This window comes from Biomphalaria glabrata, chromosome 1, assembly GCF_947242115.1.
Source record: "Biomphalaria glabrata chromosome 1, xgBioGlab47.1, whole genome shotgun sequence".
NCBI classification, from domain to species: domain Eukaryota; kingdom Metazoa; phylum Mollusca; class Gastropoda; family Planorbidae; genus Biomphalaria; species Biomphalaria glabrata.
Genome location: NC_074711.1, coordinates 14,354,897 through 14,382,303, shown reverse-complemented (window position 1 = coordinate 14,382,303; position 27,407 = coordinate 14,354,897). Strand labels below are relative to the sequence as shown.

The following is a 27,407-nucleotide window of genomic DNA, read 5'->3' as shown; positions in this document are numbered from 1 at the left end:
TAAATTGCAAAATTAAGGGATCTAAATAAGTGTTCTACTTTTAATCATTTCCCTAGAAATAATTTCACCTTTCAGCAAAGGAAAATGACAAAACCTGTTTTCTTTTTGCTTGCTTTTAGAAAAGGGAAGGCCTTGTTTGAAAAGATTTAACATCCATTTACATTTCATATGCAAGAGGCTCATTCAATAGCGATTATGAAACATGAAATCTGCCTTCCACTCTTCGTTATAAATATTGGTAACTAAGTCACAGTGAATGTACTTCAAGTAACAGAGCAATGTTCTCGTTTACCTTACCCATGTGGACATATTAATTAGTTTGTTCATAATCGGAACTACTTGTGGTTAGTATGTTTCATATGTTCAATACTATGATGTTAAAATTTTATGAATCTTTGTGCAAACTTTCCTGTTTAAAGATTATGGTGGGGTATTTAAAAAAAAACACCATTTTACTCAGTCGAAGACCGAGCTCCACCAGTTGTCACCCTTGCCATCTTGTTCCAAGCATACCCAACATTCAACACAGTTAAAAAAACTGATCAGAGATTGTGTCTAGAATTGAGTGTATTGATGTATAGCCAATAAGCATTGTCTTCGTTTGCTTGAAACTTTTTATAATGACAGTTTCAATAATTTATATTATTTTTAATATGTTTGCATTTTTTATAAGTATATACAGTGGGCACACCTGACTTCTGTAGGTGTCGGCGGGCCGCATAAAACACTCCGGCGGGCCGCATGTGGCCCGCGGGCCGTAATTTGCCCACCCCTGATCTACTTATTTGCAAAACAAAAGTAAGGGTTAGGTAAGTTAGAAATTATTCACAAACTTTCTGATATTTGAACAAATTTACTGTCTTGTTGCATATCTCTTAAACTGTATCTTAGATTGAATTGTCATTGGTTGAAAAGTTAAAGTGTGAGAGACCGTTTGTCCTGGGCTGCACTTTGTAAGAGTAAACGCAGTAGCCTTTTTTACAATTGACAACGAATGGAGTCGAGTTGCTGTTTGATACTTTTGTTATTGTTGTCGGGAATTGAATGGAGCAGTTCTCTTTTTGATCTCAATTGTTGTCTGAAACTGAATTGGTGAGGCAGCTCTCTCTTTCATTCATACCTCTTAGTTGGCAGGCATTGTTTGGAGGCAGTAGCTTTTTCTTGGACAACACTCTTTAATGTCTGGAATTGTTTGCTTTGAAATTCTTAAGCTAAGAAACGCTTCAATGTTACTTTCGATTCTAAACCTCTTTCAAAAAAGCAGACTTGGGTTACGATGTTAAGAGACTTTGGTAAAGATGTTAAGAGACTTTGGTAAAGATGTTAAGAGACCTTGTTAAGATGTTAAGAGACTTTGGTAAAGATGTTAAGAGACTTTGCTAAGATGTTAAGATTCTTTGGTAAAGATGTTAAGAGACTTTGGTAAAGATGCTAAGAGACTTTGGTAAAGATGTTAAGAGACTTTGGTAAAGATGTTAAGAGACTTTGGTAATGATGTTACGATACTTTGGTAAAGATGTTACGCTACTTTGGTAAAGATGTTAAGAGACTTTGGTAAAGATGTTAAGAGACTTTGGTAATGATGTTACGATACTTTGGTAAAGATGTTACGCTACTTTGGTAAAGATGTTAAGAGACTTTGATAAAGATATTATGAGAGTAGCGCTCCCATTTGAAGAAAGAAGGGTGCTGAGCTTGACAGCTTCACGGAGGTTATCGAAATGGAACTTCGCTGTAAATTTGAATCTTTTCTACACCGAGTCCACTCAGCTTTAATATTGCATGACGTCTGTTTGAGAAAGTGAAAATGGTTGGCCGCTGAAGTAGCCACATTTTTCCGCCCTTAACCATCAGCCAGAGAAACTTGTGGACTACCATCCCCTGGCCAGTGTAGGTCACGACCGAATGTAAGTCGTAATACATATGATTGATAGAATCCAACATGCGTGCGTTGTTTATCTAATAGTGTGCGGTGGAATCCTTCCAAACACGAGAGGCTCCCCACTTGTTCACATTGGGGAAGTAGGAAAAACGTAAACATGGATCTCGAGATGACGTAATAGGCCATACTACTGACCTACAAACGCGTGGAAAAATTTTCGTACATTTAAATCGTAAAAATTTCCGTTGGCTTTATTATTATTGTTTAATTATTTTTTTGTATTAATATGTTAATATGTGTCTATGTAGACTTGCTGTTCAATATAAATGTGCCTCTGTATTTGTTGGGACGATAGAAAGGGAGCGTACCAATTAATAGTGGAAGAGAGATTCAAAACATTCACTTACCCAAAACAGTTTGTGCTGGTAACAAGATCCTCTTGGGGAGAATAGTTTTATTAGGTAATCTCCGTGGTTTTTACACTAGCAACAGATTGTTACAATGCTACACTTTAAGTATAAACCAGTGGCTACACCAGAAAATTGCTACTCGAGACAGCGCATTGTTACACTTTGTGTTGGCTCTCGGGGAAACCAGTGGAAGCAAAGACTGGGAACATTACCACTAGAGGAACTCTCTCCGGCTTTCTCTCTCCTCTCTCCTCTCTCTCTCTCTCTCTCCCATTCTGTGACATTGACAGCCATGGTTGTACTCTCGTCTCTGCATGTGTGTGTGTGTGTGCGTAATTCGGAGCGCACGTGTGCGTGTGTGATTCTGTGTGGACGAGTGTTGGAGCCGGATTTGATAATCGTTAAAAAAAAAACGGGGGGGGGGGGGGGAGAAAAAAAAAGAGAGGGGGTGGTGGTAGAGGAGTATTGCCAGAGCTCCGCTTCTTTGTCGACCCGCGGATCGATACTCTGGTCACGTGACCTCAGACCACACAACTCCCCTCTGGAAGCAACTCTAGCCACAGTTTTTAGAAGCTGTACAGAAAATGAAAAAAAAATTTCCATAGAAGAAGAATGATTACAAGAACTTGTTGAATAGATCATTACATTTTTTTTTTATAAATCATTACAACTTGTTGAATAGATCATTACATTTTTTGGGGTATATCATTACAATTTGTTGAATAGATTATTATATTTTTTGGATAGATCATTATATTTTTTGGATACATCATTACATTTTTGGATACATCATTACATTTTTGGATACATCATTACATTTTTGGATACATCATTACAACTTGCTGGATAGATTATTGCAATTTGTCGGATAGACCATTACAACTGGTTAAATAGATAGACCATTACAATTTGTTTTATTGGATTGATCAATACAAGATGTTTGATTGATCATTATTATGTGCTGTATAGACCAATACAATTTGTTCAGATTGATCGTTACAATGTGATCAAAAGATCTATTAGAACATGTTGCACATATTATTACAATATGTTGGATAGATCGTTACAATTTGTAGCATTGATCATGAAAATTCTATTGATCTATTCCAATTTTTTTAAAGAAAATCTTTGATTGATAGATTATAAAAACAGAGACTTTTTTTGATAAATCATTAGATATATATATAGATTAGCTGGATAAAAAAACACATTTCATAAGAATATGTTGTGAAACGGAATTTGAATCTTAATATATTAACGCAAGAACCCTTACTGATTCATTCATTCACCACTCACCTAGTACTAATTCTCCCACTTGCGGTGGACGAAAAAATACGACAATGTAATCTGTTGTTACTTATCTTGCGCCTAAAGCAACTAAGTCTTTTCACGATTGAAACCGCAGCGGTTACATTTTTCGACCCCAATATGTTTTTTTTTTAAAGTACAAGATTATACTTCCTTTCCGTTTTAAATCACTAGTGAAACTTTTTTGTGTGTAAATTTCAACAGATTTGCTTGGCGCATAAGTTACTTTTGTAGACAATGTATAATTATTTGTTTTTACTGATATTGACTGAATATGTGTTTTTTGTGTAAAAATTAATCAAAAACTTAAAGAAATGCAGATATAACAATATAATTTTGTGTGCTGACGGTTAGGGTGAAGAGTTCTCGGACGAGAGACCGTTACGACGCCAGAATGATAACAAAAAAGGGGTCCGACCAAAAAGCATTATTAAATTATGTTACGGAATCGTCAGAATGAAGGGTGTAAGCTTATACGAAGTGTAATTGTACAAATTAGTTTAGATCAGCCGTGTAATTAAATGTGTAATGCAGCTAGACCAACAGCGATACACATGTGCAATTAATAATATTTTTACCAATTGTTTAGCGCTATTTCATGCTTTTAGCTTTCTCAATAAGCTATGATCCTATCACTTATCTGGACCAGTTGGGAAAATGGGGGGGGGGAGATAAAGAAAGGAATATCTGGGTAGATTTTACGATACGGTAATTGATTTTTAATACTATTTTTAAAAAAAAAAGGGGGGGGGGGAGGAACGACCTGAATTCAGGCTCGTCGCTCACGCCTCCTCGAGCAGACGTGCAAACCATTCTGCTAGGCTGACATAAAAATTCGAATCAAAAGTCTATGTGAGAGAGCATTACAATGTGCAGGGTGCAAACAAAAAACGGGGGGAGGGGGCATTTCTGGCTGAAAAGCAACTTAAAGTATATTACTTATTTTGATATTTAATTGAGATGACGCATAAATACCAGAGATAGTATATAGAACAAACTTGTGTGTGTAGGAAGTAGGGCGCGGGAGAGGATGGAGAGAAGTGAGTTTACTGGCATGTAAGAAAAAAAAAAGGGGGGGGGGGTAAAAAAAAAAGGTCGTTTCTGATTCTAGTAAAATGATAATAAGATACGGATGTAAATTAATGAGCTTTGAAAAGCTTTGTGAAAAGTAAAAGAACATTACCTCTTTTTGAACTTGTGACGTCATGCAATCATGTGCTCTGGAATGCAATCGTGTGAACAGAAATAGGCTGGTAGTTTTATCTCTATTCTAGATTTGTCTTGTACGTATTAGGGTTTGCAAACATTCTAAGACGTTCGCAACCAACCTAGTAAATGGGTCCGTCGACGACGTATAATTAGTTTATTGAATAACACTAGTTTGGCTTATAAATACATTTGGTGTTATTCAATAATGTGATACTTGTTGGATTTAGTAAAATTTTCAGAATTTCTTTCTTTGTTTTTTTTTTATTTGTTCTGTGCTTTATCCATATTGAAGTCGTCAGAAATCCGCTGAAATTTAGCATTACCTCTAAGGATACACTCCGAGAAAATAAATAGCTTGACATGGCTCTGGAAATTTCCTGTATTATTTATAGAACAAAAAGACAACATTGATGAGTTTATCCTTTCTAAATGTTGGTGCTTCGCTAAATGTCTTTATGTGATACTTGATTCAATGTTTATTTATATTGAAACATGATCTGTAGAAATCGTAACTGAGAACTTGTGTTTACACTCTGACATTGAGGTCAAGCTTCTTAAAACATTTCCTCTTTTTGTCTCAACCTTATCATAACCTGGTCATAACCACTTAGTGGCGACTATCACGTCTGTCAAGGAGAAATGGCATGGGATCATCTGGCCTTAAAAGAGGGTTTCCATCTTGGTCCCCATGTCGCCAGCGTTTGATTGGTCGCTTCTTTATTAGTCATCTTTCTATGGTTCAAGGTTCCATCATCTTGTTCTATTTTGTCTAGATGAAAAGAACAAGAAAAAAGACGAGAGTGATGTTTGTTGGTCACTGGCATTCAACTCTTTGAATAATTCTTAACTTCTTTACAGTGTGAGCTCACCAACCACTCCATTAATATTGTTGTTCACTTTTTAGTTCTAGTTAAATTGTTTCACTATTTGAAGACCAGAGGAAAAATATCCATCCGCGCATTATTTAACCGGTCCGAGGACCACCGTATGAGATATACAGCTTTAGGCTAGGTGAGTGTGCGTTACTAAATGTTTGCCTCATTTTGAATGTAGCTTCCTTTACCCCCATGGTAACCATTCTCCTGTTTCCGGGCAAAGTTGGCGCGTTCTATTGTTGTGCGCAAGCGGAAATGAGCATAGGGCAGAAAATGTTGATACAAAAAAAAGAGGAAATGTACTTCCTGGTAAACATAAACAATTGATATTATTGTCATTTCGTTTCCAGACTCTGGTTGGTGGATTTCACAGTGGAACTATATATGTAATAGAGGTGTTTTTTTGTTGTTGTTTTTTTTTAGAAATCTTCCTTTGGAAAATGTAATATTTTTATTAACATCTTCCACATAAGATTCTCTATTATTATTTTTAACAGACCCACGCTCACAGTTATCTTTACCATCCACGAATCCGCAATCGTTTTCTTACTAATGCTTTCATATTTGTTTTTAAATTTCGGAAAGTATTTTTTTCAACAAAGAAATTAAAAACAAATTTCCCAGCATTGTCCTTGACCTTGCCAATACTGTCGGTATGTTCAGTGTTATATCCGATGTACTTATCCCCATCTACGGAAGTTAGATGCTTAGAGTCGACAGTGTCAACACAGAACTGTGTTTGAAATTCAACTGTATGGCTTCAAGTTTTGGCTCGCTTTTTGAATCGATTCAATTTAATTTGAAACTATAATTAACGAGTTCTATCAATGCGGCATCCAGACCGTAACAGATGCGACTCGAGGGCCAATTTATCTCCAACTCCTTGGGTTTTTGTTGTCTTGCCTTATCGTCTCCACCATATTAACGACAAATAAAAGAAAAAGTTTCATTCAATGCTAATTACGTCATGTGTTGTTTTTTTCTTCCTTTGAAACTGGGCTAGCTGCCTCATTCTATTTGATGACCATGCTGAAATCATTGAAATTAATTTCTAATTGTAATTATTGATTTCCGAGCTGACAATTTGTAAGTGATGAACATTTTCAGATTAAAAAAAAAAAACAACGTTTGTAATGTGTTGATTCTTTTTTCTTTTTGAATCCAAATGACTGCATTCGCTGGGCAGTGTTAACTGTGTTGATTTCCTTTTAGCTCAACAGGCAGCTTCAAGCCTGTTTCACGTTGACTTGATGAAGGCGGCTATTAACTAGAGTTAGCATGCACTGATTCAGTAATTTATATACGTATGCAATATACACTGTGTGCGAAATACTATTTCTTAAGTAAAAATCTAAACAGATTTAAAGTGGAGAAACGAATCATTACAGTGTTTATATTTATTTAAAAATAAACTTTGGCATCGCAAATACAAATAAATTAATAAATAAAGATAATTTGAAGAAATAGAATAAAATCAAACTATCATTCTACGTGTATTCTACTATTGCGCCTAGAGACTGACATAGGTTTCTTTAGGCGGTCTTGTTTTCATAAGACTTACTGGTTTATTATTAATAATTAATTGAGTCATACAACATTTAAAAAATCTTTTTCTCATTCAGTTGTTTCATAGATAAGTCTATTACGTTAAGTAATAGTCTGTTGTTGTTTTTTTTTTGTTGTTTTTTTTTGTAATTTTTAGCGGCCCCCGAAGGAGGAAAAGACGCTATTAGTTTTGTGTGTAATGTCTGGTCCGTCCGTCTGTCCGTCTCGTAAACTAGAAAAGATAGTGAAAATCCGACATCACAATATTTTAGACCATTAAAAGTTCTGGTGCAACGGCTACTTTTTTCTTATCTAAAAGCGAAAAATCTAATTTTTTAAATCACTTATGCAAGCAGGGTTTTTTTTCATAAAAATACACCACTTTTACAACTATTCACTATTAATAGTAACAAATACGGGAGGCTGTTTAGTAGAGTAGATACCATTGTAACATATTTTTGACACAATTATGCAAACAGTTTTAGATTTTTTGTCAAAAAAAAAACACTTTTTTTTTACATTTGTATTCCTAAGTTAAGTAAGTTCTGTTATACTAACTACTACATTTACACTAAAAAAACTTTACTTTTTTTAAGAGAAAAAATCTATTTAGTTTGCATATAAGTTTGACATAATTTAAAACAGCAATTAATAAGTAGTCTTTTTATATAATCGCGTGAACTGTATGTAGTGCCACATAACATCATTAATATAGAACACTTAACTTTAAAAAAAGGAATCTATATATATATATATATAATTCTCTTCTTCCCTCAAAAGTTTAAACAAGAAGTAAAGGAAAGATCACTCTCTTATTTCTGCGGATAGTCCACGAGAAAACAAGAGGGGGGGGGGGGGAGAACACGTAGTCAAAAAATAGCAGGGCCGGACCGTTGTAATCAAGAAATATATTTTTTTTTTATTTCTACCTCACGTTAAATAAAAAAAAGGGGGGGGGGGAGTAATCTACGCTGTAGTAACTATAGAGGCGACAGAGCACGCTCAAGAGTTTGGACACCATGGAAAGATCACTCTTTTATTTTTGCAACTCGGACGGAGGGAGTTATAATAGGTAATTTAAGAGGCGAAAAAAAAAAAGAGGGGCGGGGGGGGGGGGGAAAGTAGTATTCACCCATCACTAAATAGCATAACCTGACTAAACCATTGTACAGCCCTATGCGAAATGGATTTCGCGGGGCCAAGTTTGGGTAGGGATACAGATAATAAGTAAAAATTAAGAGTTTGTATACGAAAATAAATTCGTCTTTGCATTTTATTTATTCTTTACTACGTACAGAATTACTTTACGAGCCTTGCGTGTAGCAAAGTCATACAGTACATCATAAAAATTCTATTTCCTACATAGATCACTCTCAATAGCAAGAATTAACAAATGTTTCAATCTATCTACGAGAATTGTTGACCTCAAGTAATTCTTCATTAGTTTGAGGCGCGAGAAGCTTCTTTCACTAGATTCCACAATTGCGGGTATTGCATAATGCCGTTTGTTTATATCGCGCGTAGGATTACGTTTTTCATATTGAATGACACCCCTAAAATGACAATTTTCGTCTTTATATTTCAGTTGATTTGTATGGTTTAATTTAATAATTTATACAATTAAAATTAGCGCGGGTCCTATAAAAGTGCGGGTCCCACTGCGGTCGCATAGGTTGCAGTGGCTTAAGGTCGGAAATGCAAAATAGCGGCGCCGGTTGACTAGTATATATATATATATATATATATTTACGGAAATGTTTTTTTTCTTGAGGAATAAGAGATAAAACAATTAGATCAATTAGATATTCATTATAAGACATCAGTTAGGCCAGATTCACATTTTATTTCACATTCACTTTCACCTATACTTTGCTCTGCTGGGGCACCACACAAGATCTGTCTACCTTCTTTCTCCATTCTTCTCTGACATTTGTCTTTGATAGAATTTCATTCTAATGTTCTTTCTGAAAATATTTTTATCTGCCTGGGTGGACCATATCGGGGATCGATTTTGAGTTTGCGTTTCCACACAAACTGTCTTAGTAAACTTATTGTTTTTTTTTTTGGCACGATTGTGTCCACTAAACAAAAATATAGGCAAAGGAAAATATATTTGAAAGATGAGAAAGTTGACTTGAGAAAGGGCAATTAGAAATATATCGCTTCTCGTTTATCAGACAGTTCAAGTAGTGCAGGACTATGAGTGTCTGGTGAGAACATTTATTTTGTTTCATGGATTTGATCTCAATATACTTCCTACTGCAAACACAAGAAAGTATTTTACATACAACTGACTGGTGCATTTAAACTTGTCAGTACAGGAGATAAAGATGACTGCTACATCTTAATGTGTAAACTAACTAATGTGTACAGGACTGCTACATCTATTCTCACGTTCAAGCTCCTATCCTGTTACTGTCCAGTCCTAGCCGAAGTTTTGGATGTGTCCAGTAGAAACATGTCTGCTCACACGTTTTTTTATTTGTCTGCTGACACTCAAACATCTCTTTCTACTTCCCGGGCCATGAACCTGTGCACATGTCAATCTCCGAGGGTTAATTCCAGTTCTCGGTCACTCTAACATTTGTCGAAACTATTTTTTTTTTGTTTGTAACGAAAAATTCAATCAAAATCCCCTTTTCTGTTGAAATAGTTTAACTTCTGTGAGGTTTCATTTTCCAGAGAGTGTATCAAATGAACATGTTCTGCGGCATCGAAAATCATATGAACTTAATAGTCAGGACGTTATACGCACTCGAAGCTGTTTACACAAATGTTTGCTGGCTTTACAAGTCATACGTTGTTTTGTAGTAGTATTGTTATTAAAGAGTCATAAACGGATATTTTGTTAAACAAATGTTCGGGGGCCGCCCCTGTGGGCCAGCTTTTCGTGATCACACATTGAGTTATACACGTTTAATATACAATACTCCATGTATCAATCATTACTGATTTGACTTAAGTGCATGATCTCAGAAGATCTTTAATCGCTTTGGCACCAATAAATACAGAGATAGTAATATTATAATGTCTTTAATTAGTTGTTGTTGTTTTGTTTGTTTGTTGTTTGTTTGTTTTTTTGTAAGAAAGAGAACAAGTGGGTAAGAGAAAGAGGAAAAGGTTGGGATTTGGGAATTTGAAAATCTGAACATTCTATATCCGACTAAAATCTCACAACCTCTAACCTCAGATTTATGGCGCTAATCTCTCGCAGGCTTTAAAATAACGAGGAAATAAAAAGGTGTAACCTGTTCACTAGTTGCTGACAGTGACATATTGACATTATGTCAGGCAATGGTCAGTGGAGGTCCTTGCTGTCACTGGACGCAGTAATAGATTGCTTCCGGGAGCAGAGATTTTCTTGGCACCTTCTGATGTTGTAAGGGCGACTGGTGAACAGCAAGTCACTCTGTGAGGGCCCAAAGTAGCATCTGTCACTCGCGGATCTTTTTCTAGCTAAACATTTTTTGTTTCTGTTCGTATTCTCATTACTATCAATGGTATTCTTGAATCTAGGCACACAATGGTAGACAGAATCAACGCGTATCCATGTTAAAATCTAGTCATAATGGTTTATATTGGATACTTCAACTCTGATAAGTCATTGGTTTTCCTGGCTGATTCAGGCAACCCCTTCCATTCTCTAATGGCACTAGAGAAGAAAGAGTACTTTTATGAATTAGTCCTAGCATATGGAATAAGAAATGTGCCGTTATCTTTTGTGTCTGTCTGAGTATTAATTAGGTTGTGCCCTAGTAAATTATGATTTAGTGTGTTATGTGCTATTGCTACTTTACCTTTTAGTCTTCTGTCTTGATTTTACTGATGGGGTTAATCTTGCCAGATATGAATATTGATTTATAAATCTCATGGGCATAGTTTTGTCTTTGTTCTAATTTTTTTTCAATGTTTTCTTCATCAACCCTTTTTTGTGACTGTATTTAACTGAACATTAGAAATGGCAACTAGCGTAATCATAATCTACAGACGGTTACTCTCTTGTATCTCTGCTAGATATAACTTGTGACAAAACGAATTTGACGTCTAGATCAATGGACAAAACACGCTATCGTAAGATGTGTTGATGATTTTCACTCCTGTGTAGGTGTATTCGCCCGCTCTTACTGCGTCTGGTCAGCGTGACTGGTTTTAAAACACACAAAAAACAGACGCCGGCAATTAAAAACTGAGACACGGCGCATGGATGGACATAAAATATTTTTAGCAGCGTACTTTTGTTGCATAATCCTGCCAGGGGGAGCTAATACAGTGTTTACAATCCTGCTGCGAAGGAGTAAGATAACCCAAGAGACCTCGCTGCTCGAGTCTAGCTAAGTACAGTAGAGACTCGCCCCCAGATCTCGCCAGTCAGCAATCGCGGTACCCATTCCTATTGATAAACAAGCTCTTTTCACGCTTTAACTCAAGATAGTCACTTTTACTTATTTTATCTTAGCTGTTGACTAGGGCGATGGACGCCATGTTTTACCCTTTTTTTAGTTTCTTGTTTTAAAATGTACTCTGTCTGTCTTTCTAGTCAAAGGTTTGTAAACGTTATTTCTCCGACACCTAATCTCGGATCAAACTGAAATTGTGCACAATTATTTCTTTTACCTGACAACACAATAATCAATTTAAAAAAAAATAATGAATTAATTTTGGTAATTAATTATTTTGTTTGGTATCTCGAACAAGGGAAAGAAATTGTAATGACGGAACTGGTGGTATAAGCTGAATTAGTCACCTTTATAGGTCGCCGCTTAAAAGTTAATTTGAAACAAACAATCTTCTATAGTCATAAGCACCTCACTATCAGAGTGGTTATTATGTTGTCTTGAGGAGCTGTGAGCCGTGAGTTCGAATTCAGGTCGTTCCCTTTTTTTTTTGTAAATGCTTTTAAAAAACCGATTAGGGTAAAATTTACCCTCCCCCCCCCCCCCCCCCATTTTCACAACATTTTTTTAATGTTTCAAAACGTATAAGCTTTGTTCTTGAAAAGTATTTTGTATGTTTAGCTAGACTCAGTCACGTCTTGATGCCAAGTGTAGATAGGTTCATGGATGGAACAATGTTTTGGGCCTCTCTCATCCCGCCAAATTTGATTGGAAAGTGACTCCACACCGAAGAGTTTTCAGCGGTAATATGCGCGATACAAAAATAGACTCCATATAATAATCCGGACACAAGAGCTTGACAGGAAAAAACAAAAAGCCTCACTTCTGGCTCTAGGCTGAATAAAAGTACATTGATAGATTTCTTGTACATGTTATCGTTTGAATCAATGAGCGAGATGTCCAGACACTTGTCAGCTGAACTACTTGTCTGATTATTAGCTTTGAGGTCTTACTGGGTGTCTTCTGCATTGTTACCCTTCAGCTTTAAAGTACGCCTCCAAAGCAAAGGGAAATATGAAAAGTACTCAGTTAATAGCTTAGGAGTATATCATCTAGTCAACAACTAGACTTGCTTGCTAATTAGCCATTTTCTGGTATTTGTTTTGATTCAAACAAAGAGATGCGTAAGCGCTTGAGTGAAATAGGATCACACCGAGGCGTTTAGTTTGTTACTTTATATTGACACAACTCGTTTCTGGCCTTAGTTGATGATTGCGTGCGTTTGTCAGAACGAGGCAACGATTGCACTACTAAAGCATACAAAGGTTGACAACTGTTTAGAGCAGAAACGTAGTTTTTATGTAGTACAGTTAATTGGACCAGCCGCTTATTCAGATCGATACCTTAAGTATCAAAACCAATTCTATTATATATGCACAGTTGGATCCGGTCAATCCGGTTAGTCGAAAGAAAGCGATCACGCCTCGTTGTGGTCAGATTAAAACTGGATTCAACTGTATTAGTGTAGCAATACTCACAATTAACGAATGCCATATTTTAATTAATCATTATTTTTACGTTGTTTTTTTACACTGACCTAGAGATTTGTGATATTTTGCTTTCTCTGAGTTTGATTGATGTCTGGGACCACAAGTGCTAATTACACTCCCACAATGTTTACTGGTGTAGAGAAATTTCTGTCTGTAGCTTTCCCTACCTAACATTCATCGACGACCTTCTCTTGTCATTGTGTGTGTGGTTTGGTTCTAGATTTGAGTGAGGGTTTTTTATAAAGTCACTCTTGTGTGAACCCTTGCTGTATGAGACCCAAAGAAAATCCCGTGCTGAAGACAAGCCCAGATCCCCAGCAGACCACGGCTTTAAATGTGATAAAATATGCAAGTTATAACTGGCTTTGCGGGTCACGTGAACAAATATATATATATATATATATATGTATGTATTGGAGATTTTCATACATGACGTAAAACCTATCAATAGGAAGATTTTTGGTGTCTCTGGTGTCCAGACTAAAGAAAGCATTGCTAAGCACTGCAGGTTTACTTTTTGTAAAGCTCTTCTGTACGTTGTTTTTTTATTTGGCAATTTTGTTGTTCATTTTAGCGTCCTTGAGATTGTCTAGCGTATCGTGTCTGTGTACAATTCGAATGTTCTTATTTTCGTGTGGATCTTTGAACCGTATTATTTGGTAACACTATAACGCTGTGTGAATGCTTGTTCGTTCCCCAATTCAAACCAAAATTAATATATAGTTCTATTTGTATTAACACTATGGGGGAGGGGGGTTAAAGAATGAACAAGAGAAGAAATATGGGAGGGGGGGGATATTAGATCTAGTCCTGTACTAGTGATGTACACAGACCAACAACTGCCCAGCCTCACTTTTTGTCCAATGTGAAATAACAACATGTACGAAACTTTAAACCAATCAACAATTTAGTGATTTCCTTTGCATTCTACTGTACACTTTGTTATGAGGGGCTGTGACTCCCAATTGGTCACAGTGTTCATCTCTTTGTACTTGGTGCTCTGTGTTCCAGTGTTCATCTAGTTGTACTCTATGCCCTATGTAGTTAAGTTTTGTTGGTTTCTGTACTTCTAATTGTAATAATAATTGACTTCCGTATAACCCCAGACATGCATGTTCTATATTTCTTACTCAATCTCATTCATACTGCCACGACCTAGTTATCAATGGAACATAATATGTGCAGTACAAATGTATACAGTTATACATTTCCTGTTACATGCACTTTCTCTTTAGGTACAGATTTATTGAGTTGGTCCTTGTTGTTACACGGACTTACAATGGTCCATTGTTTTGTCTTTTTCCTTAAACCTTCAATCTCCTTGACAGAGTCGTTGTTGAGTTTGATAGCCCTTCATCACTGACTCAGTTCGAACTGTGAGTTTGATATCAGGTTGTGACATTCACACACACACACAGAGAAAGCAGAGAAAGAGAGAGAGAGAGCGCATACTAATGTTACTTCCTGGTTTATAATGGCATTTTCACTTTTTTTTTTTTTAAAGCCACTCTATTGTTTAGACAGAACGCTATTCGCCAACCTGTAAGAAACTCTTGAAATACTGACAAATCAATGTTGGATTGATTACGAACCTCATCTGAACTCAATCTAATTTTAAAATTATAAAAATATAAACTTATCCTGTCAAGTTCTCTACTTTACTTATACATACATCATAGCATATATGCCCAACACACCTTTGCATTATCTGCATATCTGTACAATAAGGTTTCCAATCACTGGCATATCTTATACAACTTAGATAATGATTCAAAACATCCTTCTTTAATAGCTTTCCCTACAAAACACTGCAACTGGTTTCAAATAGTGTAGACAAAAAAAAATATCAGTTTTTGAAAACAATATTTCTTTATTCTTAACCTGGATGATACGTGAGTTGCGTCTGCTGGCACACTATTATGAAATCAGAGTTCAGTTTCAAATTGTAATTAACTCTACCATCGCAATACATTTTATTTGGGTTTGCCTTTGCATAGTTTTAGGGCAAATTATATAGAAACAAGCAAAATATTGAAGAAAAAAAACTTTAAAAAAAAAAAAGGTTTATATCTAAAGGGGAAGAACTCCGCCCTTAAAACTATATATCAATAATGTACAAGTTATTTCCCTTATTGGATATCAAACACAATAATTAATTATCAATCATTAAATGACCTATTGAGTATTTTTGTTTATCGGTTCATGTTTCACTAGGTACAATAAATAATTGTTTAAAGTATCAATGTGATCGGAGAATGTGTGAGAGAGAAATAGAGTTAACAAATGTTTAAGGGGACTAAGCCGAACAAATTTAGCCATGTATGTGAATACTGAAGTATTAGTTTTCCTTGTTGCTATTAAACAAAATAATGAATTACCAGTAATTGATTCCCTAATTATTTCTTTTTTTAATTTAGTCATGTCTTGTCTATGTCAGTGAATAATTGTGCGAAGTTTCCGCTTTATCAGAGATTGGGTGTGGAAGAAATGACGTGTACACACTTTTTACCAGACAGACAGAGTTGATAGAAGCTTTGTCAAAAATAACCGATGGATATTTTTTATAATGTATCTGTAGTTTCAGATGTAGCTGAAATTATCAAACAATAACAAATGTTTATTTAACAATAATAGTAATAGTAAGATCACAATGTGCACAGTATGTACAAACTCTGTGCAGCATCCATAACGAAACACACTTCGATAGCTAAGGAAATTCTCGTACATATCAAAAGTTTGCATGTGAAATTCACATCTGTAATTTGTATGCTTGTGTTACACGTGCCACTGGCCAATCCCTTACTACGAACCAATGGTGTATCTATTACAGCTGAGATCAAGACTTGGGCAGGTGAATGCCAGCCACCTGAAGAGCAGCAACCTCAGCCACTTCGCCAGCCTCGTCCACGCCTTGGAAAGACTGCCTGGGGTAGTCAGAGTCCTTCAGCCATTCCAGTCGCCCTCTCGACCGGACAGTCTGGTAGTGGACATTGTTGCTGGAGATGGACATTTGTGGGTCAAAGTGGTAGCCAGAAAAGGGCAGGCTCTCCATCTTGTTTGGGCTGGTAAGTGAACTCTAGTTTTTTTTTCTTTTTTTTTTTTCGTTTTTTTTATAAAAATAGTGTTTTTTTTTTATAGTTTGTTGCTAAATAAACTTTATGTTATATTTACACTCTATCTACCTAGGAAGCGTGGTCTATTGACTAAGTACGCTTGAACTTAGCTTGTCTAAGTTACCTATGAAGGGGGCTCGAGGCTCGACACCCGACTCTGGCAGAGTTGTGTTTACTGAGCGCCTAAAGGCAGCACGGAAAACCTTCTCCTAGATACTAAGACTGCTTTATTGATCCTTATGGAAATTTGTTGTGATTACAAGGGCTCATTTTCCCATATAAAGACAACACAACAGAAACAGACACTTAAATAGAACAGACACAACATAAAGTGTTCATTCAGCGACTTCACACAGGTATCTTGGTCCTTTTCATTATTCCTGATCAACGAGTGGCGTTGATATAGTCTGACCGAGTGAGGTACGAACTAGTTTTTGTACCGCTCTGTTCTTGTTTTGATTGACAGCAGTCGCCACTTCGCGACGACCTGACGTAGTTCTGATGGAGCGGGTGGCTGTTATCTTCCGAGATTTTTTCGATTTTTCTTAGATACTTTTGTTCAAAAAGTTCCTTTAAATGTGGTAATGTTGTGAGTGTAGTTTTTTATGCCCTTTTTATGATGTTTTCTAGACGGTGCAACAGTTTAGGTGAAGCGTTGCCTTGCCAACAAGTTATTCCGTATGTTAGCAGATTTTGTATTGTCGCGCCGTAAAAAAGTATCTAGGATCTTCTTATTTCGTTTAAAGCTATTGAGTTTGTATAGAAAAAAAAGTCGCTGGGCTGTTTTCTTTGTTAGAGTTTCTAGGTGGTCTTCCCACGATTCTTGTTATTAAGGATACCGCCTAGATATTTATATGTCTTCACTTGTTCTATAGATGTAGTGTTTTTTTATATGCCTTCACTTGTTCTATAGATGTAGTGTTTATTTGCAATCCGTTTTTTTTTCTTTTTGAAATCTATTATAAGTGCTTTAGTTTTTGTGACATTCAGTGCTAGAAAGTTGTCAGTGCACCAGTTTGTAAACTCTTCTATCGAGCTTCGATACTGAGTTTCGTCTTCTGAAATAAGACCGAATCATCAGCGAATTTAATGAGTTTAACTGAGTCTTAGATGCTTCTTATGTCATTAGTGTAAAGAGTGGACAGTACAGGAGAAAGTACACAACCTTTGTGGAGCACCCGTACATAGTACTCGACTTGACGATTTGGTGTTGTTGACTTAAACATACCGGGGACGTTGGGTTAAAAAAGTTTAGAACCCCCCCCCCACTCCCCCTTCCCACTGGTTCACAAATGAGATTGGACCATAGCGCTCTGGGCATGCTATTAGCATGAAAGTAGCACTACATATAAGCGATTATTATTATTATTTTATTATCTCTCTATCCATCTATCTATCTTTATGTTACAATGGTTTCGGGTGGTTTTAGTACTTCCCGAAGTGAAATCCCAGAATCTAATTGTATTTAGTTGAAGAAGTCACAGACTTCCTCTTAACGAAATAAACTATTGGAATCCCTCAAGGAGAACTCATGTACAGATTGTATGCGGAATACATATCAAACAATAATACACATTATAATCCAAATTCAATATTAAGTTCACAGTAATCGTATCCATCTATCTTTGTTACTATTGTATTCAAATAATTACTACTTGAAAGAACTCATATAAAAAAACGTTTTGTTTGGGCGTTCTTTATTCTATATCCTAAACACCAAGAGAGTCGCCTGATTCAACTTCATATAAATGAAATACAGACTAGTTTCAACAGAGATACAAGATCGAAACACAATAGATTACTAATTATTATTGCATTAAAATCGTAGCAAAGTCGCCAAGGTCACCTTTCAAATTCTTCAGATGTCACAAGATCATTATTAAATACTGCGGTTTTTTTTTTATTTAATCTATAGTCTTTAATTATTGATCGCAGCTAAAACTTTACTTTATTCAATAATTTTGATGTTATAAATCAAAGCAATATTAAAGATAGACGTCTCTGTATATGATGAGGTCTGGATTTAAACCCAGCATTACTCTCGTCATACTGACCAGTGATTAGCCCACGAAACATTCAGTTGGTGTAAAAGGTCATCAGGAACGACCAGTCAATAGCAAGGACCAGTTAGAAGCATGCAATGTACTCACTCAGCCTGACGGTAAATGCCGTGGGTGGCTCAAAGAGCCATCTGTCGGGAAGTACCCAGGTGGAGCGAGGTGTTGATGGCTGAATGATGGGCCATGTGGCTCCAACTGTTTGGAAATGAACAATTACTGCGGGCCCCGTTGAACGAACAACACGAGGGGGAAACGATAATGTTTTTTTGCCCTCGGGGAGTTGAAATTGTTCAATCCGGTTGTCATTTGACGTGGAAGGTGAATATGTCCCTGGGGTAGACGTCATCTCGTAGGCCGATGGTTCTCAAGCATTGACAGTAACAGCAACAGCAAAATAGGGTTGGTTCAAATATATCTTTATTAGGAGGGACCTATTTTTTTAGCCTGTTGAGATCTAAAACTTCAAACTCGGGTTTGCCTTCTTAGTCAAGCGTTAAGATTAACAGTATCAGACTGTTGTCACTGAACAATCAAAATTTGGTTATAAAATTGGAAGTAGTTTTGGTTTGACCGATTACATTCATTTTTCTTTACCTTTCACTGATCCAACTGACAGGTGGGCGCGTGTGGCAGTTGAAACTTTGGGGTCTGACCTCAAACATCTCAAATTGAACCTGTCTTCTTGATGGACCACTGGATTGTGAGGAGAATGTTTATTCATGCATTGTGCCTTATCTCAAAGCGGAAATAAATAATGGTTAGATCAAATAAAATATATGAAGTCAGTGTTGAACTTTTTCTGTTCATGTGAGCAGCTTTCCGATTCAGCCTTTTACAAACATAAAGTTACATTAAGATCATCCCAGAGCAAGGTCGAATTTTCGACAAAGACCTCACCCTTAAAGAAGGCCGCCACATTTTAAAATTAACTAATTTTTAACGAGATTGGAATAAGGTGGAAAATGAAATATTAGATGCATTTTTACTGAAGCTTGAAGAGGCTAGGGGAAACCTGCCCAGTGACGTCACTTAGTAAAATCCGTGTTTGTTTAAGAGCCATGTTAGAATAAGGTCGTGTGTACTGACATTTAATGAGTAAAAATCCTAAACTTGCCCATATTTTGTAACTAAAATTACATAAAATCACTTCTTTTCAATTGAAGCTTTTAAAGAATATTTGACCCTTACAAAAGTATGTCAGTGAGAACTTCTCGGGAAGGAGAGAAGACTTATCGAATGGCCAACATCATCAATAACTTTGACCCCTGCAAAAGAATCACTGTGAGAACCTCTCTGGAAGGAGAGAAGACTTATTGAATTGCCAACATTATCAATAACTTTGACCCCTGCAAAAGTATCACTGTGAGAACCTCTCTGGAAGTAGAAAAGACTTAGTGAATGGCTAACATCATCAAAAACTTTTACCCCTGCAGAAGTATCACTGTGAGAACCTCTCTGGAGGGAAGACTTAGTGAATGGCCAACATCATCAAAAAGTCGGCGAACTCAAGGAAGCAAGTGAGACGTATACAAACTAGGGAGAGATTTGTGGCGTGATGGGTGGAGGGTCAGTTGTGCAGGGCGAACACAGGAAGTTTCCAGAAGTTGCAGGATTAAACGGATTAGTGTCATTCCATTAGCCCGCAAGATGCAAAACAGAGCACCTAACTTTTTTTTTTACTTATTTTAAAAGATCAATTTTTTTTTTTTACAATCTCACTGACATTTGTAAAAATCTGTTTGTACTGCAGACATGGATCTGTTTCACTTGATTTGGTCAACTATGTATAAAGTCTTTCTCTAGAGAGTTTCTTTATTTGCAACACTTTCAAGGCTCACTATGTCAATCTTTGTCTCTCCACTTTCAGACGTTCTCTTTGAGATTGGACTTTCTCCAGACATTGGCCAGTGTTTTTGTTATTTACTGTGTTTTTTCTTTACATACTGATTGTATTTTATTTTATTACTAGGGATCAAGGCAGCCTAATTCATCGTTGGCGCTGCCACGCTTTTTTTCAAATTGAGGATTTGTTAACACTTTGTTATCTATACAGTAGGAAATAAAGGAAAAACGTAAATCTTAAAAGATAAATGTTAAAAAGTTGGCAATCTTCGTTCAAAACACGTTTGTTGGATTCGTATTTTAGTTGTTGTTTTTGTTTTGTTTTTTTTTTACTTATTTATTATATTTTTTCTTATTTCTACCATTCTCGAATCAAGTTGAAACTTTGCACAATTATTCATGTTCGATGACGACGCATGAATCAATAAAATAAATTGCTTAGTTATTGAATACATTTTTCGTAATTAATTAATTTTATGTACAAAAATGTACTAAGCCAAAAAGAGATAAACCTTGTGTAGAGAATTACGTCGTTTGATAACAATTTTTATCTAACTATACAACTTTCTATATTTATAAATACTTGAAGAGCTCAGGACAAACACGTTGGTCTTCCATTGCGATGGCTCGAGTTTGAGTTCAGACTATATTTTTTAAATATTGTTTTTGAAAAGGCAACACGGAAACCTTCTCCCCCCCCCTCTCCTTTTTTTATAATTTTGAACTGGTCCACAAAGTTGTGCTCAATAAAAACAATTAATAAAATATTTCCATTCGAATAAATGTATTATTGTTAATCTAGATCTATTAAGATGAATTACATGGATGCCATTTCACTCAATATAAGTGAGTCTTTTTTTTTTATTGAAGTTTCTACTTGTAACGTTTTAAATTTTTGTAACATCACTACAGCGTCCTGCTGCTATTGTTGATAACCTTGGGGACGAAATTGGATCAATGTTTTGTTTCGTTCATTCGTTGTTGTTTTTTTTCCTCTTGAAGTGTTAAACTTTTTAAATTTCTGAAACTTAAACCACCTGACTGTTTCGTTTGACCTTTTCAAGAATGCTCTAAAATTTGATCTGTCGGTCGAGTGTTTAGCTGTGACGGGAAACTGACTATAAATATTGCACAATGCCCTTACCCGTAGTTCGTGATCTGTGAGTCTAATCGAACTGGACACTTCATGGAAATGTCAGACCGTGGGATGACCGTTTTGTAGCCGAAAAGGTTAATGAATCGTTCTTTGATTGCACGTGATCCTTTTCATTTTTTTTTAAAAGGGGCAATAGATGATCAATAGATAATCAATGAGCTGTGTCAGGTTACTCAATGGGGCGAACTGCTGTGACACGGCTTGATATTTGTCCATTTGTGTGACTAGTGTCGTCACAATGTGACTTTGCTACATTGCCGTTGGCGACATCACTCAGACTGACTCTTACTCATATTGTTATTGTACTTGCGTCTGGGAATTGTTCAGCCTTTATAAACCTGAAGGGGGAAGGGGAGACGGGGCGCTCTTAAGTTCAAGTAATTCTAAGTATTGGGACAGACGTGCGGGAACATTACCCCCCCCCCCCAAAACTCTACGACTATTTGTATGTGTGTGTGTGTGCCAGTCGTGTGGTGTTTGTGCCTTTAACGTTCTGTGTGGGTTTTAAAAAATTACTTTGTATTTTAGTCGTAATCTTCCATTAATCTAGTTCAGTTGCGTAGCAAAAGTATGGAGTTATTTAGACTTTATACTGAGTTGTTTTTAGTAGAAGTAGTAAGAGGTCTTTTTTGTGGTAGACATGTGAAGACTTTTGGACTTTCACTTGACGTTTCCTTTGGATAGTAAAATTATGAAGTCATTAGGACTTTTCACTGAGCTTTCTGTAGTTCTGATGTTACTTACCTTAAATCTAAGTTGTTAGGACCAGAGACACTTCATTGCCACCGCATTCGTTTCCTCTGGCTCTTGCAGGGGAGAATGTAGTTATAAAATAATGAAAACGCATCCAATGTTAAGTCTTGGTGAGATTTGACTTTGACAGTCTCGTCTTTTGGTTTTATCTGCTTCTTGCCTAGTATTAGGGCAAGTTGTATTCCCCCTGTTTAGTGAGGAACTATCAAAGAAGGAAAGGGTACCCGCCCAAAGCGTCTTTTCCAAATAGTGGTTTCTATTTTATAGGCACCGCAAAATAAATTAGCAGTTTGTCACAATAAAAGGATAACATTTATATTTGGATGGGGGTTGTTTGATTGTAAATAGTCAAAAATATAGCGGTAATGTATTTACTTTATGGAAGTCTTTGTATTATTTTAATTGCTTTGGTGTAAATCTGCGATTGTTTTTCATCCCAGGGTTAACACACAATTTTTTATTAGGAAATGTTGGACGGGGGAATGGGGAAAATCCCATTGAAGAAATCATGACGAGAGTGGTTTTGATTTCGATTAGACTTGAGAATGGATCCCAAAGTGTCCTGTGTGAGGGACCTGTGTGAGGGACCTGTGTGAGGGTCCTGTGTGAGGGTCCTGTGTGAGACAAAGTTTCACATTATGCTGCAGTGATTTGTTAACGACATTTCTACAGAAAGAAAATGAAATTCATCGCAAAGGTTAATTGTTTTTTAAATGTCTTTGAGAGCTATTATTTCTAGGATGATAGTGTACTTTATGTTGTCAGTAGATCTGGTTCTATCTCTCTTTTGTTTTTTTAAGTACAGATTCAAAGAAATAAAAAAAAAATATTTCTTTTCTTTTTATTGCATTTTTTTTTAAATACGCCATTAATTGAGAAATCGAAGATTAGTTTGTATTTTTATTTTTTTTTTTATTTATTTATTTTAACCGAAAATAAGGTTACAATATATTTTTGTATAAAGAGTTCTCTAAACTCACCTTCTTGACAAACATTCAATGACTTAGTAAAGTGAAGGTTTACGATGCATTATTTTGTTTTGTAACTTCGCGTGGCCTCGATCTGATATCAAGTTATGTTTTTAATCAATCACTATTATTTATCTGATTTTAGTTGGTATCCTCCCCTTGTCGCATCTTAGAGCCCATGTCTTAATGGCCAACATGTACTTTGATTGGTTCTAAAGTCCTCCATGATGATTCTCTCTCCCGTTCGGTTATGTCAACAATCCAATCCGGCAGTTAAGACGTTTCATTTTTATTTATTTTTTTTGTAAGAGTTTTGCCTGAGAGTTAAAAGTATCTCTGGCCAACATGTTTTATCAACATCCTACTGTTTGCTCTGTCACTGACTGGCCAGTTTGTAATTGGATTCTCTGACATCATTCCTTATGATAGAAGGTACGCTCTAGATTTGTCGTTGACATGTCTGTTATAGTGAACAAAGCACACACAGTCAGACTCTAGATAACTGGAGATAGGCAGGCTCTGTTTCACTCTCAAATAAGACAACGCATTTTCAAATATTTACCTTATATTTTATTTTTACTCAAGATTCTAATGGCATCGATGGCTTTCGTCTATTTGTTTTTTTACATCGTTGTTGAATTTGACGAAAGTGGATTGTAAAATGCTGCTAGTAAGATCTTGAGAAACGAACTCCACTTGGAAACCTAATTGAGAAAACCTTTTCTTCAGAAAGTTGTATGTTTGAAACTTAAACAAGACAACTTTTAAGGAACTAATTTTACATTTGGACATCACGGCGAAGATACAAGACACTTATCACGAAAAATGAACAATGTATTTGTTGGCCATGAAATCATTATATAAAATCCAATTTTCTGGTGTATGATGTGTAAGTGAAACTGTGGACCTATATTTTGTGTGCTTATAATATATTGGTATAAATTAAGCTCATTTTTGGGACAAATTTTCTCAAGCATTATAATGATTTGTATTATTTTAATTATGTGTTTTATAATTATTTTGCTAAAAATAATGTAAACTGTGCTATCGCTGCTAACAAATGTAGCCATGAAAACGTAACAATGGTAGCTATAAGTGTAGCAGTTACAGGCATTGATTAAAAAAAAAAGAGTTCTGACAGCCATAACTGAGACGAAGTTTTCTATACAAACAACATTCCCAGTCTCTCTAAAGTTGGCGTTTAACTGTCAGATGCTGGTGCTGTCCTTTCATCCCAGCATCTAAACCATTTAGAGAGATCACCCCAATGAGACTCCCCGCTCCAGACTGTTTGTGACCAGTTCCTGAATGGATGCGGTGACCTAAATAACGGCTGGTGGAAATAATCCCACAGACTTGAGAAAAGCCGTTTCCACTTTTTACTTTTGCCCAAGCCTGGTGGGGGGAAAAATGATGTAAAAAAAAATCAGACTTATTTTGAAAGTCCAATGTGTAGATGATTCATTCTAAGAGCGCTCTTCATATCTGGAGATATTATAAGTACCGGTATTACATTGATCTGTTCTGCATTTGGAAGAGTTACACGTTTTTAATGTCTTACTTTAAAGACAATGCTTCTTTCTAATCATAGAAGAGCCATTTATGAACTTATTCTTTGTGGCAGGTTATTGCTAAATGGACATACTAATTCGTGTGCCTTTTTGAGATGTTTGTCTTTTGTTATTTTTCCTTTGCTCTTATTTCAAAAGGATAGAAAATATCCATGAAACCATTTTTAAGTTGCTGGGGGCTCAAAGCTATAGGTTGTGTAGCCTTTAGGTCAATCCAGCTCTGGTATGAAAAAAAACGAATGAATATTCAGCGTCAACCCAAACATTGAAATAAACATAAATATATGTCTGTGTGTGCGTACTAAAACTGTTCTTGGCTGTTCTCTCAAGGTTGACTCATTTTGTTTTCTCTATTTGAAAAGTCGCAAGTATGTTAATGTTCATTATTTTTACGTTTCCATTGAGGGATTTGGGGCACGACATGGACTAAATTGTGCCGATGTGCCCAAAATATCAAATATCAACTTTTACTCTTCTTCTTATTGTTCAAAGTTTTATTTCCGTCATTGAAGTTTCTTTTATATTGTCGATATGCCGGAAGTGTATTTCATCAATACCATCATTCCTGGGTGTATTCAAAGTGTCATCAACCTGGGACTCATTATTTCTCGACTTGAAGTACAATTAACCTTTAGAGTGTCACAGAGCCACTTCAACCATTGAACCCTCCAGGGGGATGTCTTGGAGAGAGCTCGGTACACACTAACCAATCCTATAACTAGACCCAGGCTCCGGTTTCCTCCTGGAAATCAAACGGCCGGAACTCACCATGTGGACAGCTCGCCTGGCGAGGACAATATGGCGCTAAATGATGATGGCACGGCTTTCAATTTGTTTTTAGGTTGGGGAAAGGTGGGGTGGATGGGGTGGGGAAATGCAAAGGCGGATCTCTGATGAGAAGATGGCAAGTTCTGCACAGTGCAGTGATAAATTGTATTTGAAGGGTTGAAAGAAAACATGTCTGCATTTTTCTTTTCACACATTCCAAGAATCAACAAATTGAAATGATCTTAATCGTGTTCTTACAAAAACTTTCGGGAGGTTGATGTTGATTGTTGCAGCATGTCTATGAGATCGTCTTCAACTTAGTAGTTCAACTTGTTCAGCCTTTTAGATATATTTGCTCTAGTTTAGCTTGACTTTTTCAACTCTTTATTGCGACATTTTAGTCTAGTTCTTCAGACTCTTTTCTGTATCTTCGGCCTGTTGTTTAGTTTCTATACACATCTATTGTGACAAGGCGCTACGTTGTAGGTTTTATTGACAAAACAGATAAAAGAGCATATCTAAAGAAAGAGAGAGAGAGAGAGAATGAAAGTAAAATAATGGACAAGTTTTAGTGCGAACTAGTGAGGTATAATCTAGAAACGCAAATATATGTAATAATTTTTTTTTATTATCCCCCCTAGTTAGAGACAAGAAAGCAAGAATTGATGTCTAGTTCGATGTGTCAAACCTGGCTTCTCAGCAATATTTTATTCAGAACTCTTTAGGATTTAATTAAGGTGGAACGTTTCCGATTTGTGTGGACTTAGAGCCGTCTTATCGCGTGCAGTTTCTTCAAGAAGGACGCATTCGTCATCTTAAAGGTGACAACACATGTACAAGGAACACAAAAAAGCTGCTTATTAATATTTGGAAGAGCCGTTGGTAAATGCTGGACTACATCTCCTTCTGATATTGAAAATAAGAGTGTCAGTATTTTCTTCCAGAAGTAGTGATGGAGACGTCAGAAATTCAGCATTTTCCAAGAAATGTTCAAAGAAAAACTAATGACAGAATTCTGGAATCAAGTGAGAAAAAAGCTCGAACAAGAAGTTGCTAAGGTGATGAACAACTCTTGTACACGTCCACTCTACGTATGTATGCGAAAAGACGTTTTCTTCCACGACAAAGACTAAAGTCAACTACTTTTGGTCATCTCTGTAAGCATATTTTCTCTAAGGATTCAGGACATGATGGTACGTTTTGTACTAATCACAGCAAGAGAGTGAGCTGTCTAGGTCTGAGTGTACTTTATACAAGTGATCATCTACTCTGCATAGGAACAAACTAGCCAGTTGAAATGTTTTTCGTGACCAAGGAACTGACTCCATCGTGTATATGACTTTTGACTTATGACTTTTGAGTCGCTTTACAATTACCTACCTCCCCTTTTTTTGTTTTTAGAATAATTCTTGACTAGTTCAATTTGAATGTGTTTAGTATCCCTTTAACGTGTCCATTCCAGTGATTCGAAGGACTTCTTGTAAAGATCACGAGCTAAACATGAGCGAGTCATTGACAGTAGTACCCCAGCATTACGGTCCTCAGTGAGTGGTACTTTTTCCAAAAAAAGTCAGAAAAGTTATAGGGAGTAAGTGTGACAGGCAGAGTTATAGAGAGTGGCAGAGTTTTAAGGGAGTAGATTTATGTGCTTATGTTATGTAGATATATTGAATCGGATTTTTAGAATAAGGTGGCAAGACAAAATAACCAATGAGGAAATGCTGCGAAGAGCAGGGTGCAAGGACATCCGCTGTGTTATCAGCAGCAGACGACTTGGCTGGTTTTGTCATGTTCACTTAATGCCACAAGGTCGACTTCAACTAGACATTCTGTATGGCGATCTGAAGGCAGGAGAGCCGCTGGTCGTCCACTTTTCAGGTATAATGATGTATGTAAACGCGACATGAAGCTCTTCAAAATTGACACTAACAGTGGTATAAAGAGACACTGGATAAAGGAAGGGTCCCGGATGGCAGACGGCATAAACACCAGAAGTAGAAAGAAGGTTGAAAGTGCAGCAGCATCTGGTAATTAATTTTGCCCAACCTGTGACGGCTACTGTG

General features: G+C 36.3%; 2 protein-coding genes across 2 annotated transcripts in view; one reads left to right on the top strand and one right to left on the bottom strand.

The window, feature by feature from the left end:
* Window positions 1-2,608, bottom strand: part of LOC106060448 (uncharacterized) — a 49,079-nt gene extending 46,471 nt beyond the window's left edge. The window contains exon 1 of the mRNA XM_056023703.1: window positions 2,290-2,608. The gene's annotated coding sequence lies outside the window, so the exon portion shown is untranslated. The remainder of the gene's footprint in view (window positions 1-2,289) is intronic.
* The window catches only part of LOC106060449 (UPF0415 protein C7orf25 homolog), a 132,476-nt gene that overhangs the window by 77,533 nt on the left and 27,536 nt on the right, over window positions 1-27,407 (top strand). The window contains exon 3 of the mRNA XM_056023689.1: window positions 15,944-16,178. Within this exon, the coding sequence (XP_055879664.1) occupies window positions 15,944-16,178 (235 nt within the window). The remainder of the gene's footprint in view (window positions 1-15,943; window positions 16,179-27,407) is intronic.